This window comes from Onychostruthus taczanowskii, unplaced genomic scaffold (assembly GCF_017590055.1).
Source record: "Onychostruthus taczanowskii isolate IOZ18803 unplaced genomic scaffold, ASM1759005v1 scaffold122, whole genome shotgun sequence".
NCBI classification, from domain to species: Eukaryota; Metazoa; Chordata; class Aves; order Passeriformes; family Passeridae; genus Onychostruthus; species Onychostruthus taczanowskii.
Genome location: NW_024498374.1, coordinates 816,349 through 830,142, shown reverse-complemented (window position 1 = coordinate 830,142; position 13,794 = coordinate 816,349). Strand labels below are relative to the sequence as shown.

The 13,794-nt window shown below is 37.3% G+C and overlaps 1 protein-coding gene across 2 annotated transcripts in view; it reads right to left on the bottom strand.

Annotated features, from left to right (window-relative positions):
• The window catches only part of CEP120 (centrosomal protein 120), a 38,240-nt gene extending 25,129 nt beyond the window's left edge, over positions 1-13,111 (bottom strand). The window contains exons 1-10 of one of the 2 annotated variants that reach the window (XM_041395985.1): positions 12,740-13,111; positions 11,435-11,591; positions 10,394-10,508; positions 9,352-9,493; positions 7,130-7,278; positions 5,893-6,090; positions 3,623-3,850; positions 3,171-3,378; positions 2,041-2,151; positions 628-805 (exon numbers count right to left, since the gene is read on the bottom strand). In XM_041395985.1, coding sequence (XP_041251919.1) covers positions 628-805; positions 2,041-2,151; positions 3,171-3,378; positions 3,623-3,850; positions 5,893-6,090; positions 7,130-7,278; positions 9,352-9,493; positions 10,394-10,508; positions 11,435-11,591; positions 12,740-12,791 — 1,538 coding nt within the window. In that variant the 5' untranslated portion in view covers positions 12,792-13,111. The remainder of the gene's footprint in view (positions 1-627; positions 806-2,040; positions 2,152-3,170; positions 3,379-3,622; positions 3,851-5,892; positions 6,091-7,129; positions 7,279-9,351; positions 9,494-10,393; positions 10,509-11,434; positions 11,592-12,739) is intronic. The other variant, XM_041395986.1, reaches the window with a different exon arrangement.
• Positions 13,112-13,794: the final 683 nt, after the last annotated feature.

The following is a 13,794-nucleotide window of genomic DNA, read 5'->3' as shown; positions in this document are numbered from 1 at the left end:
GACTAAATCACCATGTGAAGACACATTTCATCACAAACATCAAAAACAACCCTGATGGAAATGAGAAGACAAATTGTATAAACTATTATTTATTACTCACTTCAAAGACACCATCAATAATTACTATAACGAAAGTAGAATTTATTTTTTAAACCATCAAATTCATCCCTGTATTTACAAATCTCTCAGAAATGCATTTAACTACACTGATTCTTCATTAGAACTAGAATGGACTTCCTTTGGATCCATACACAAACCAGTGATCTGTCTCTTACTAAAACACTGCGAAGAGTTCTGGGTGGAATGTGTGAAACTACAAAAAAAAAAAAAAAAAAAAAAAAAAAAAAAAAAAAAGAGAAAGAAAAAAAGAAAATTAAGAAAAAAGTCACTTAATTGATGAGCTGGAAATGGAGCCAGAAAGATTTAATACAGCAAAAGGCAAAGTTTTACACACCATCTTTAATGGTCAGTTCAGTGATAAGCCAGATGAACATTCTAAAGTATTTTGCCACTGAAAATCAGCCACATTTTAAAAGGCATGAAGAAGCAGAGAGGCACCATGCCAGCAGTCATCACTCATATTACAAAGGCTTTGTATTTTCCAAGAATAACAAAAACAAATTGTACCTTAAAATGCAATTTATTGGAAATCCAACTTCCAGACCACGTATACTTCTTAAGTCTATTGAAAAGCAAAAATGGTGAGAGGCTGCTGGAATGACAATTTTCTGTGCTGACACAGGCTCAGAAGAACTGGACACACCCACAGGGTTATGCTGAGATATTGCTACTGGACCTCTATCAGCTGAAAACACAAAAGAGAATTCATGTACATGTTTTATAACTTGTTCTGCCCAAAATAACAAAATATATCAAAGATTAGTGTCACATTTTAAATGCAAGTAGATAGGTTGCTTCCCTAAGAGATTTCTATTCCTTGTGAAATAAATGAATACTGTGAAAAATAACCACTCCTTCTGTAAGTTACTGCTTCCAAAGAAAAAAAAACCAAAAACCCAATATACTTTAAATCTTCTTACAGGACTGTAATATTTTTCCTTTCTTTATTAATCTTTGAAGCTATGTAAGGTTTAACTCGCCTATAAAAGTTTACGATAAGATGAAAGAAATTAAATTCTTCAGCAAGACCCTGTAAGACTGCAATTTATACTAATTTTTCATCGTCAACTTGATGGCATGCATAGGAAAAAAGTGTTTTAGAAATTTAGAGTTTTTTAAATTAACTAACTTCTTTAGGGGAATTACAAAGACAATCAGATTAACAGGTCAATTGTGCTCAAGTAAGGCAGCATCACCCTTGGCCCCAGCTGAGGTTTAGCCATTGAAGCAAACCAAAACATGCAAAGCACATCTGCTTCTGTCATAGAACCGACGCACTGTGATATCCATTTTCTAATTTAGAAGGCAGAAGCAACATTGAGTGCCAGCCGAATTGCATCCAGGCTTCTCATATCCTTACAATGAGACTCAATACTGCCTTCAGAGAGAAAAACATCAAACTACAAGTCCCACAGACAGGTCTCCAAAAGGAGTTCTTGAAAAATATTCAAGACATTTTGTTTAAGTCTTAAGGGCTCTTTGGGCTACCAAGCCTCTGCAAAAGAGGGAATGAAAGTATCAGATAAGAACTCAACGGCCTTTTGTAAGTGCTACTTGTTCTGATACTTCCTTCATAATTATTTAAACCATTTCCACTTCTGTAATTTTAAAGAAATACACCATTACTATCATTGACTTTATTCTTTCCTCCTTTTTTCAAGTGTTTTGCTTGCATTATTAATATTACAAAAAGAAAAAATGCTGTAATACTTCAACATCAGCTAGTTAACACAATGTATGAATGAAACAATTTTAAGTGATTCAGGTAGAATGTCAGTAGATTGCTTGGTGCAAAGAATGGGTTGAATGGAATTTAAAGATCATACAGCTTTTAAGTACATACAGCTTACTGTTAAATTTTAAGTTGGTACTATAGTCAAATTTAATTTAATGTACTAAATTCAATAAATTTTGCCTTACTGGGATTTTGCAGATCTGTCAGAGGTGACTTTGCTCTGCTCTGTGATTTCAAAGCTGGAAGCTCTTCAAAACACTGTCTGCTAACCTCTTGAGGGCAGCCAGCCACCAGCCCTGAAAGACAAATGTGAAATGACATGTTTTACATCTTAGCAAAACACAATTATAAAATTACTATTACTATCAATAAAAAAGTACAATCCTGGATTTCCTGACCAGAGATTCAAACCAACTGCTAGGTTCACAATACTTTCTTTTTACATTCCACATAAAGGACTTAATCCTTGCGTAGATAAGATCAGTTCAGATTAAAAAAATTTGGCTGAATAAGCAGACAAATCCTGAGAGCCCATTCTAGAACACAGAATTTCCTCTACAGAACTGGGTGTCTTTAGGACAAAGCTCAAAAGACCTGCAATACAAATATCATTAGAAAAACAATTTCGCTTTATTCATAAACTACCTCTTAAGAAGATTCATGTTCAGTAACATTTAGCAAAACAACATTTTTTGAGATTTATTCAGTTATTACGGTATTTATCTCTGTTCTTCCACTTTTCCACTTCCCAGTTCTGAAATCAGAAACGAGTCTTCCTATGGCTTGGGCTACCAAGTCCAAACAAAACAACCAAGTTGCTTGGTTTTGTCCAGGAACCTGTACTATATGAACATTTGTCTTCACAAACTATAAGCCACATAGTAAATTCCTTAGAAAACTCAAAAATCCCACATTACCCCGCTTTACTATTGAATAAATTAACATTAGACCATTTCATCTCATTGAGCAAGTCAGTTTCTTCCTAGGCATTGCACTAAACCTTCTCATTTACAACTCCAGAAAATTCCAAAACTTCTGGAATTGTTACAATTTTTCAAGCTTATGACCATCCACATGACTTGTAATCTATGCACCCCCAAATCTCTAATCAGGTTCTTGCAAGTGTACTTAACAACGATCATGATCAAATCACAACATTTATCCCCATTCTGTTACTTGTTTTATGCAAATGATTCTACTTTTTCTGAAATTTATCACCAGAAATGGGTTCTACTTTATGAATATACTAGGAAGGAGTAGTATATGATCTAAGATCACACTTAGTAACTGGGCAAAAAAATTATATACCACATACCCCTTTTCCTTGGTTTTGTGCCTTTTTCAAACTTAAGACTTTCCACTTCACTCTCTGTTGCTACATCTTCTTTTGAAGAACGCTGGTCAGCTTGAGATGGGACATTTTGGGATCTCTGCTGCTGGCTCTCTGTTTTTCCACTAACAGATGAAAGAACTTTCTCCTGTGGCTGCTTGGGTTCAGTTGTAGCATTTAAGGGAATTAAAGGCTGAATGAAATAATAGTTTTCTTATTGACCATAGCTCGCATTGAAAAATTCTCTCTATGACATTTCATAGTATGAGATTATTATTCAGACAAAGAAAAATGCCAATTCAAGGATTATTCATATAAAGCAATTAATTCCTTCAGTTTGTTTTTTATGCAAAAACCAGTCAAATATGTTTAAGAAACACCAATAATTTTTTAACATTAAATTGTGTCTAAACCAACAATGAACAAGTAAAACACACCTGGGTAGTCAAGTTCTCCCTTTGAAGAATTACAGATACCCCAACAGTAGGAGCCAGATCCAGAGGCAGTTGTGGCAGTTTCTCTTTAGCTCTATTTGGTGGAACAAGAACAAATGGTCCTTCTATTGCCACAGGGTGTTGGTCAATCTCCACATTTCCTCTCTTCAGCAGTCCAGACAGGGGAACTTCAGTGCTTCCAAGAGAGTGGTCCCCACAGCAAAGATGGATCTGCACACATACAAAGGTGCTAGAAAGTAACTGGTATGCGTGATTTGCACTGGAACCATCTGTGCATCCTCCACAAAAGGTAGCATAAATACAACAAGTTATCATCCCTAACCTAGTCCCTGCATGCTGAGAATAAGAACAGCTATGAAATGTCAGTTTTGAGCAGGTGGGATTTGCTCACTGATGGGGCAGCAGCAAACCACTGCACAGCCTTTCTGAGGACCTGTCGTATCATTCCCTCTGTAGCATAAATTCAGTACTCTGTGGCTTCTAAACACTGCAGAGATGCTTGCCCTTTAGGCACAGGCATATAAAATGCATAACTGCAAGGTAATGAAAAAGATTACTTGAAGGCTTTGGGCATATATTTAGACACCACTCAATTGGCAAGGATTTTTGGAATTAAGTAACTGTGGTTTTAATTCCCAGTAAATATAATCATTTGGAAACTTGATTCAACTGTTTTTTCCTTACACAGCTTCATATTTATATATACGAGTGAAAGATGGATCTTAAAAACAAAACCAGTACACACTAAAGTAATCTATTTTCCTCGAAGTTACTCTTTGAAACTCAAATACTAACTTGTTTTTTCCCAAATAAGAGTCACTTCAGTTTTGATTTCGCAGATCAGAACATTATATTCCCATCCTTAATATTTATTGCACTTAAGGAAAACTGTTGTGCTGAAGGTGTGAGCTGCAGTATAGGTATTTCAGTACACATATTTTTGTACACACATATAAATACAGTCATACAATACATATATATACACACTCTAGTCTGGCAACTAGCACCTTTTACAACCAAAGTCTTCATTTTTGGAACTATATATTAAAATTAAGAACCAGAACACAGTGCTGGTTCTATATATGATCCTATATCCTAAGATTTAAGATGCTGAGTGAGAACTCAAAGGAAGAAAATTGTAAATAAAAATGTGGATCTGACTGCAATAAAAAAAATTTTCTTTACACATGATGCAAAACATGCATAATTCCACAAATATGTATCATATATGTTATATTAAACACTTTAAGATTAGAGTAAGAATAAACTGCAAACACACCAGTGCATATGTTGCTCTAAAAATATTTAAACTTGAGGCAAAAAAAAAATTTGAAACAACACAAGATTTAAATAAAAACATCCTTAAACCACCCTGCATAAAAACCCTAGAATGATCAGTATAAACTTAAAGAAAAATAACTTTAAAATGGTCCAGATCCACAAATTACTTTGTATAATTACTACAGTCTTATTAACAGCTACATTATCAGAAATCCTACAACACCCTCATACAACAAAGCAGACCCTTGTTTTGTAATTTTGTAATTAGTTTGAGCCATGCACGGATTGCCATAAATACTCTAAGTACTACCTGATATTTATTCCACTTAGCTTGGAAAAGGCCCTTAAGTCTGCTGAGTCCAGCTGTTAACCTAACACTGCCAACTCACCACTAAACCATGTCCTCCATTTACAGGCAAGGCTAAAAAAGATAAGAAATATCCCAAAACAGCCCAAAAATGTCTGTAGTGTATTCAGAAACAGCATTTGGCTACAGAGCAGGGAAAAAAGAACTCGCATATCATTCACAAAGAGTGCTGAGGACAGTGATTTTAGAACTTAGGCTAGAGTGACCTGAGCAGCTGGTATGGGACTACCATGGGTAGCACAAAGCAGGACTCTGGATTGTAGATGGTCTGATTGCAGTGCAGGCCCCAAAGCTCAGAGCTCTTCAGAGAGCCACATTACTTCTTTAGGAAGATCATATTTCAGCAACAGCTTTTATCATGACATGTAAACCAGCTTGCTGTAATAGCAACTAATTAAAAACCAGCACTCCACCTGAGCTAGGAAAGTTGCTGCTATGGTTTCCCTCATATCAGCAAGACAATCAATTTATATTTGAGCAAAAATACTATAATACCATCTTATTTTTGGAAACAGAAATGCTTCACAGATACAACCTGAGACATACTCTATTTCCTTAAATTTAATTATTTGTTTTCATTCAAATTTGAAATTAAACAGCTTACCTGCAATTTTGACTGTGCACAAAAATAAACTTGAAGAACATCTACTGTACTACGTATTCGAACTGAAGCTCTTTCTGGCTCAAAGTTTGGATTAATTAAATCAGTGAAAAGTTCATTTGTGACATCATTTCCCAGTAATGAGTAGTAGAAAAAAAACTCAGGTTGTCGATCAGGGAGCTTCATAGTACTTGGAACTAACTGAAAGAGATGCAGAAGAGAATTATGTATCTCTTTCCTTGATGCAGAGTTACAGTAATTCTGAAGCACTACTTTGGAAATTAGAGCTTAAAGTGACCAGCTGACCTAAACCATAGCTTGCACTCCACATACAACTTATTATATCAATAGCCAAATAAAAAATGTTTTATTTTTTTTTAAGTAAAAAAGAACAAGTCTTGTCAACACCAAGGGCTGTAACTAACATGTATTTACTAACATCAAGTACTGGACAAATACTCAGAAATAAACCATGCCTTCATAAAATAATTCCAGTTATTAAATAATGCAGATTAGATACTGTTATATAATTTATGTGATTAAATAAAAGACTGAAACAGGCAAACAGCTATTTCATCCTGTAGGCAACTGCGAGTTCAATGCCTAAAGAGGCACAAGCCACAAACATGATCACAGTAAATTTTGCTTCTCAAGGTCCTACAATTCTGACATGGAAAATTATTTTCCCTGAAAAAAAGAAACATGACAAGTCTGACAAAAGTTTATCACACACCATGAGTTCTAGACCAATTAAAACAATGCTGTCAGTGTTGACAAGACAGCAGCTAAGGTCTAAAGCTGAAACAACTACTAGCATGCCACTTCATCCAAGCTAGTAGAGTCTTTCCCTCAGGCAACATATGAGCTCTGTCTTACATACTTGGAAAGCATTTCACCTTGTTTGAACTCCAATGCATGGGCACCACACTGAAGACTGGCATTATCCATACAGAAACTTCTTAAGCTATATTGCAGTAGAGAAGTATGCATTTCATAAGAATGCATCATTTGATGTAAATACAGGTTTAGTACATAAAAAGAATTATATTTCATCTGCAATCTGAAATGTTAAGGACTTAATAAATTTTTAAAATGAATATGAATTCACTTTGGGACAAGGTTATTCTTCGAAGTAAACTCAAGAAACCATAAAAAAACTAATTAAAAATGAGGAATGGGAGGGTGAAAATATTAATGTGGGATAACACTTCTTAAAAACTACACATAGCAAGAAACAGACCTGTTCCAACTGTGTGGCAAATGCAATGGTTACAGACAAGACAAAGTGATCTCTGCAATACTCTGCTGGTCCAATTTGATGATAGCCCTCTTCTTCATTCAAGACTGGCACAATACTTTTAGGGTCCAGTCCACGAAAAAGGGTTAGCACTAAGAGAGAAGAAATAAACATAAGTAACTAGTGGTCTTTGTAATTGCTGCAGCAATCTGGTATATAATTGCAATTTTATTTTTAAGCATTACACATGGAAATTACGTGTGGAAACAAAAATTACAAATAAAGATCTTGATGCTGTTACCAGAGTTTTGCAAAACACTAAGAAGTCCCTAGGTACACTTTGAAACAGCTACAAAAAATCTGAAATTAACTTTTATTCACAACTGTTAAATTGAACACCGTGCTAAACAGAATTCTACTTCCTATTTTTATTTTGTGTTACAATGAGAAACATTACACTGACTCTAAGTTTATTTCAGTAGGCTAGAGTATACCATGCTATTTCTTTACTTTGCTCATTAAAGAAAATGCAGGGCAGTAACTGCATATTGCATATTATTGGAACAAGTATGCTGTGCCATTCCACAGATCTTTAGACTGCTTCATTTAAAGATTTTTAATCTCAAGTCTTCAATGCATAAAACTCTGTATTCTGATTTGCTAGCTTTTGTTCTATAGTGCCAGTAATTCAACATATTCAGCCCTGAGGTTCCACCAAATAGAAATAATGACATAGCACTTTGTGAACAAAAAAGCTCTGTTTCAAATACTGGAAGCCTTAGACAACTTAAGTCAGTAAGGGGAAAGAGTGTATGAATACTAAATGGAAAAGTATCTGACCAGACTAGAACTGGGTAATACAGCTTTGTCATACCCAATGCCTGAAACATTAGCTTAACAACTCTGAAAACCTAGAAGTTTGTTTTTCCCCATCACATAAATATGATATTGACTAATTTTGACATGATGAAACAGAGGAAAAAGCTCGCGAACTTGTTTGTAGCAATTATTCCACAGAAAACATGAAATGGGAAACAGTGCTGAGTAATGGCAGAAAGGTCTTTTTATTTTTTTGCCAGTGTCATGAGGGATAGGAGAACTTGCAGACACAAGGACCAAATGGGAAGTGCAGACTAAGGAATCATTTAGAATAGTTCTTTGCCTCCTTTACAGACATTACAATATGGAAAGTTCCCTGTGTTTTGCTGTAAACCTGAAAGAATGGAGTAAGCTATCTAACACTGAAACTTAAATCCTGTCTTAGCCAATGTTGAAATGCAACCAAGTCAGTGAACTCTGGGCCAGAAGCTTATAAAACATTTACTGCACTGACCACAGCAGATAGATGACCGATTTAGAATTAGGGAAAATGTACCTTCAGGGCAAGACGACAAAGTATTGTAAGGTAAGCAGGAGAAAATCCACTAGTTGTACCAAAAGGCTAACTTTTCAAAAGTTAAGTAGATAGGCATTTGGGTGAGAGATCAGAGCAAGATGGAAATATATTTTTATTTTGGGACTCGTTAAATCAAGTTTCTAAGGCCTTGTTTTTGTTTTTTTAACACCTACTAACTTGCATTAAAAAAAAAACCAACAAAACACACAGATGAAAAAGTGACTTAAAGGCACAGCACAGAAAGGCACCGACTAGTGTTAACATTTGAGGTCCAATAGATTTTTGACACTTCTGATTTCCTTCAAGAAAAATAAACAAGAGAATCCAGAATTGGAATGAGTCCCAATAGTAAGCAGATATTATTACAAAGTATCTTAACAATAGTACATAATTTAAGTACCTAAAGATTAGAAGAGGAACCAACCAAAAAAGAATCAAGTGTACCCAGCAAATGAGACACTTCACTACTTTACTGTTTCAAGCCCAAACTACTGAAACTTTACCTCCTATAAAGAAGCTCTTTTCCTATTTCTTTCGTAATTTTCCAAAGCCCATAAACAGAAGTTAAATACCCAAGGGAGTTAACTATGAGACCCTGATTCTCATTTTAAATACCAGCTGGTTTGCAGAAGTCACACAATTACCACAGTAAAGAATCCTTGAAAAAGTTGCTCTACAAGGTACATTAATCAGCTGCAAAGGATTTGCACTGGAACTGCTGTGAAATTACAATTCTCTTGAGACTTAAAACAACAGATTTGCTACAAGTGATATGTAATCTGGCACAGGAAGATTTTTAATTCAAAGTGAGTGATGTCATGTTACTTACCGTTTCCTTCTCTAGGAGGTGCCTCCTTTGCTTTAAAATCATCAGCTAGGGCTTTTGAATCCGTCTCCAATGCAACACCAATTTGTATTTCAGGTTTAAACTTAGGGTACTTGTTACTAAGCAAAGGATACCATTTAGGTGCCTACAGAGTAAAAAACAAAAATAAGACCCAAAAGTGCTTAAATACAACAGAAAAAAAACTAGTATAATACTATTACAGAAAACAGTCTTAATCTAGCACTTCTACTTTATCATCTACAGAAATACACTTTGGTTTTTATTTCTAAAAATTTCTAAAGATTTGGTCTATTAGTATACTGTTGTACTAAAATATTCTATAGTATAGTTACTGGATGACTTGAACATATTGGTTTTTTTCCACTGACTTGTACAGTGCAAAGGTTAGATAGAGAAATAAACCATAAATCTCTACTTAGAAAATCTCCAAGTCCTCAATTGCAAAGTAAGTCAGATGCATTGAAAATGCTCTAGAAGAATGATACCAAAATAGGACACAGGCTTCTCATATGACCCATATCAATGTTATGTTCTGATCAAGATTAATACAAGGGACTTGGCTAATTAAATTTATATAAACAATTATACTGTGCTTACTCTATGCTGCATTGAAGGGCTAGAAACAATCACCTAACACATCATCTTCCATGGAGGCCACTATAAAAAAAACTTAAGACATGATTTGATGATGGAGATTCAATTCAACTGCTCCATATCTATTGCTTAGATAAAATTTGCCAGTTGATTAAATAATGAGACTGTGTAGATTAATTGGTTGCTAGTGATCCTGTTATTCAATTCAGAAGCAAGCAAGATTGGTGCCAACTGTATTTTTTCATTTGCGCATGTTATCCAAGTCAAGATGCCTCTCCTCTTAAGAAAAGCAACAAAATCCCCCATATATGATCAGTCATACTCCAAAATGAGACTCAAAAGTTTAGCCTATTCTTTAATTCAAATTATACTATCTGTAACAGCATAGTTGTCAAAACAATTTTTTAAGTATTTATAGCCCATAACGTACCTGTTTCTTTTCTGGTGCAGCCCTCAGATCCAGTACAATATAGCCTATATTCTCTTTAGCTGGAGATACAGGATCCAGTGCAAAACACTGGAGTTTGATAGGTGTACGCTGTAGTCTGAAATAGTAACACAGTTGAAATATTAAATATAAAATGTATCTCTGCAATTAGTTCTCAAAGATAGTTCATAAGTTTCCAGCAAGCCAATGACACAAACTCATTATATAACTAGTTTCATTAGGTCAGAAACTGAACTTATATTGAACATCAAGACATCACTAAATGATAGAATGAACAAATGGTTTAATATTTTAAGAGGAGTGCACTGGAGCCTCCATCTCAAGTGCTATTAAAAAGACATTAGCAACAAATAAATACTTCACTCATATAAAAGAAAAAAAGTACAGAGCCTCACACAAAATTTCTATTTCACTTGGAGGGGCATCTTAAAAACAGGACTTGTGGACAAGATTTTTGGGTAAAGCACTTGACTACTGCAAGGCACAGATAGGACATCTAGCACATGGCAAATGTAGACATCTTTTCCTGTCAAATAAATATGATACAGCATTTTTAACTTCTTTGATCATATGATCATAACATTACAACCTGCAAGTTGTAAGACCTGTGAAATGAAATAACACTTAAGGAAACATTCAATTTCTCAGCTTATCTCTGAAATTTTCAGAAACTATTTACACAGGCTTTTCAGACTTGAAATTAAGTTAATTTTGTGCCACAGTATACATAAGGAAGCTCGACTACAATGTTTGAATTACAGAACTATTAGTTTGCTCTAAGAGCCTGAGGGGTGTTTTTTAGTAGTGTGAAAATACACCCTTTAGAATTTTTAAACATCACTTATTTTGCCACACATTACCTTTTTTTGTACATTAGTACATTTTTCCACAACATTTTTGTAGCTGAAAGAAAGTTTCTAAAAAACAATTCAGATGACAGTAAACCAAAAATTGTATTTCACTAACTGCAAAGACAGAAAGTTAAATTTTATCTGCAAATTAGACTTCACTTTTTAACATTACCTGTGCTGATGAAGTGCTTTCCTATCAAGTTCCCAGGCCAATTCTGTAGCAAATTCTGGCTGATCAGTATGCTCCACAGGGTCAGTAGCCAACTGTTCACCATCTAACTTGGCTTCAACTATAAGCATGTGCTTGGGTCGTTTTGGGAAACAGCGCCCTGTAAAAGAATGGCATTGCATGTGCCATCACTAAAATTGGTGCAAGAGCTCAGACTGATGCCACAAATCAGTTACGTGAAATTAATTTCCCATGTCACCTTCCCTGCTCTGATCTTTAAAGAAAGAGTGTTTGCACTATGCAGAAATACGAAAGAACATAATATGAGACTACTTGTGAAGAAATCAGAAATTAAGTAACAAAGCAAAGTAGCAAGCAATTAAAATTATTTGAGAAATCTATGACTGGCAATAGGTAAGGGAGCAGGCGTGAAAAAGAGAGTGAATGTTTTACTTCAAGTGAAAATGTTATAATCTTATAAAAGTAGTGAATGGTGTTTCTCCTGCCACCTGCTGAAAAAAAAAAAAATCATTACCAGATTCGGAGAGTGCCTAAAACTGTACAGGATTAGTCCTGGGCTCAGGATCATCCACTATTCTGATATGAAATGACAAAAAGAAGTAAAAGTTTATTTATATCACAGTGTGAGGAGACGACACTACAAGCACATCAGACGGCAGGCAGGATCTTATTCAGGCAGGATCTTATTCGTAAGATCCTCTGGCAAACTACATAAATGGACAGAGGTAATAGGATTTACTTGGCAAACAAAAAGCATTCAGGCAAAACAACCCAAACCCCCACTAATCTCCAAAATAGCCCAAAAGAGGAAAAGACATCCTAACAAATAACTCACTCACGCACATACACAAATTAGACTGCAGAAACTAAAACCTGTAGAAATGCAAGATGACCGACGAAATATACGTTTGAGTCAACACTACCAAAAAAAGCTTAAGGTTGATTTCTACAAAGGGAGAGAAATACCAGAATAATACTACTGAAAAAACAAAACCAAACCAACAAAACCCAAATCCTCAGGGAACGACTAGTACTTTTCTCATTCACTTAAAACAATACATTGCGTAAATACCTCCAAAACCTAACAGAGGGCAGGCAACCCTGCCCTTAAGATAAGTACATCCAAAGCTTTATTAACAACATCGGTTTACTCAACGCTGCTCGGCTGACCCCGCTCATGCCACCAGAGAAAACACCTCGGAGGCAGGACCAGCCCTCACCTCCCTCTCGGGACACAGGGGACGCGCAGTGCCGGGAGGCCGTGACCCTCCCGCCCCTCACACTTACCCTCCAGCACGGAGACGACGATCAGCAGCCGATCAGCGGCTCTGGAGACCATCTCCCCGCTCCGCCCGGGCGCTGCCGGGGCCGGGAAGAGCGGCCACTCCCGAGGCGGAGCGGAGAGAACCGGGAGCGCTCGGCCCGCCTTGCCGCCACCAGCCGCCCTTTTGCCGCCGCGGAGCCTTTAAACACCAACCGCCGCCGCTTCCGCCCGGCAACGCTGGCCCCGCCGCTTCCGCCGCCGCCGCCGCCGCCGCCGCCGCCTCCGCCCCAGCACCGCCCAGACACCGCCCCGTATCGCTCCGTACGGCCACTCCCGGGCTCCAGCACCGCCCCAGCACCGCCCAGACACCGCCCCGTATCGCTCCGTATCGCCACTCCCGGGCTCCAGCACGGCTCCAGCACCGCCCCAGCACCGCCCAGACACCGCTCCGCATCGCTCCGTACCGCCACTCCCGGGCCCCGCACCGCCCCGGTACCGCCCCGCACCGCCCCGACACGACCACTCCCGGGCCCCAGCACCGCCCCGCACCGCTACTCATGGGCTCCAATCTCCAGCTGGGCCACAGCACCGCCCCATGGTCTCAGGGCGAGCAGCAGGGCCGAGGCGCGGAGTGTCAGACGGGGGCCTGGAACCGTAGTCGCAAACCTTACAAATAGATGTATAAGAAGGTTTTTCAAAGGCACTCTGCACTGCCAGTGGAGGAATGCCAGCTGCTTCAAAGACGTGCTTTCTGTTAAAGCGGGGAAGTTTCTTTGTTTTTCGCTCGCCACTGTGATGAGCGTCAGAGCAGGAGAATTTGAATCCAGTCGTAGTGAAACGCAGCTTTGTCCTCCTTAGGTAATTTTTTAGAGGATTGTGTCCCATACAAAGTAATAATCAGGTAAGCAGCAATATCACGAAAGTGTGTCCCTGCACTTAGCATCCCAAGTTAAACACATACGTCGTGACTGTGAGGCAAAACACCCCATTTTTAAGTTTACAGTATTTTTTTAGTAGATGGCCTATCAAAATTTTTGTGTAGACATAAAATCCTTGAGTTTTAGTAACACATGTACTC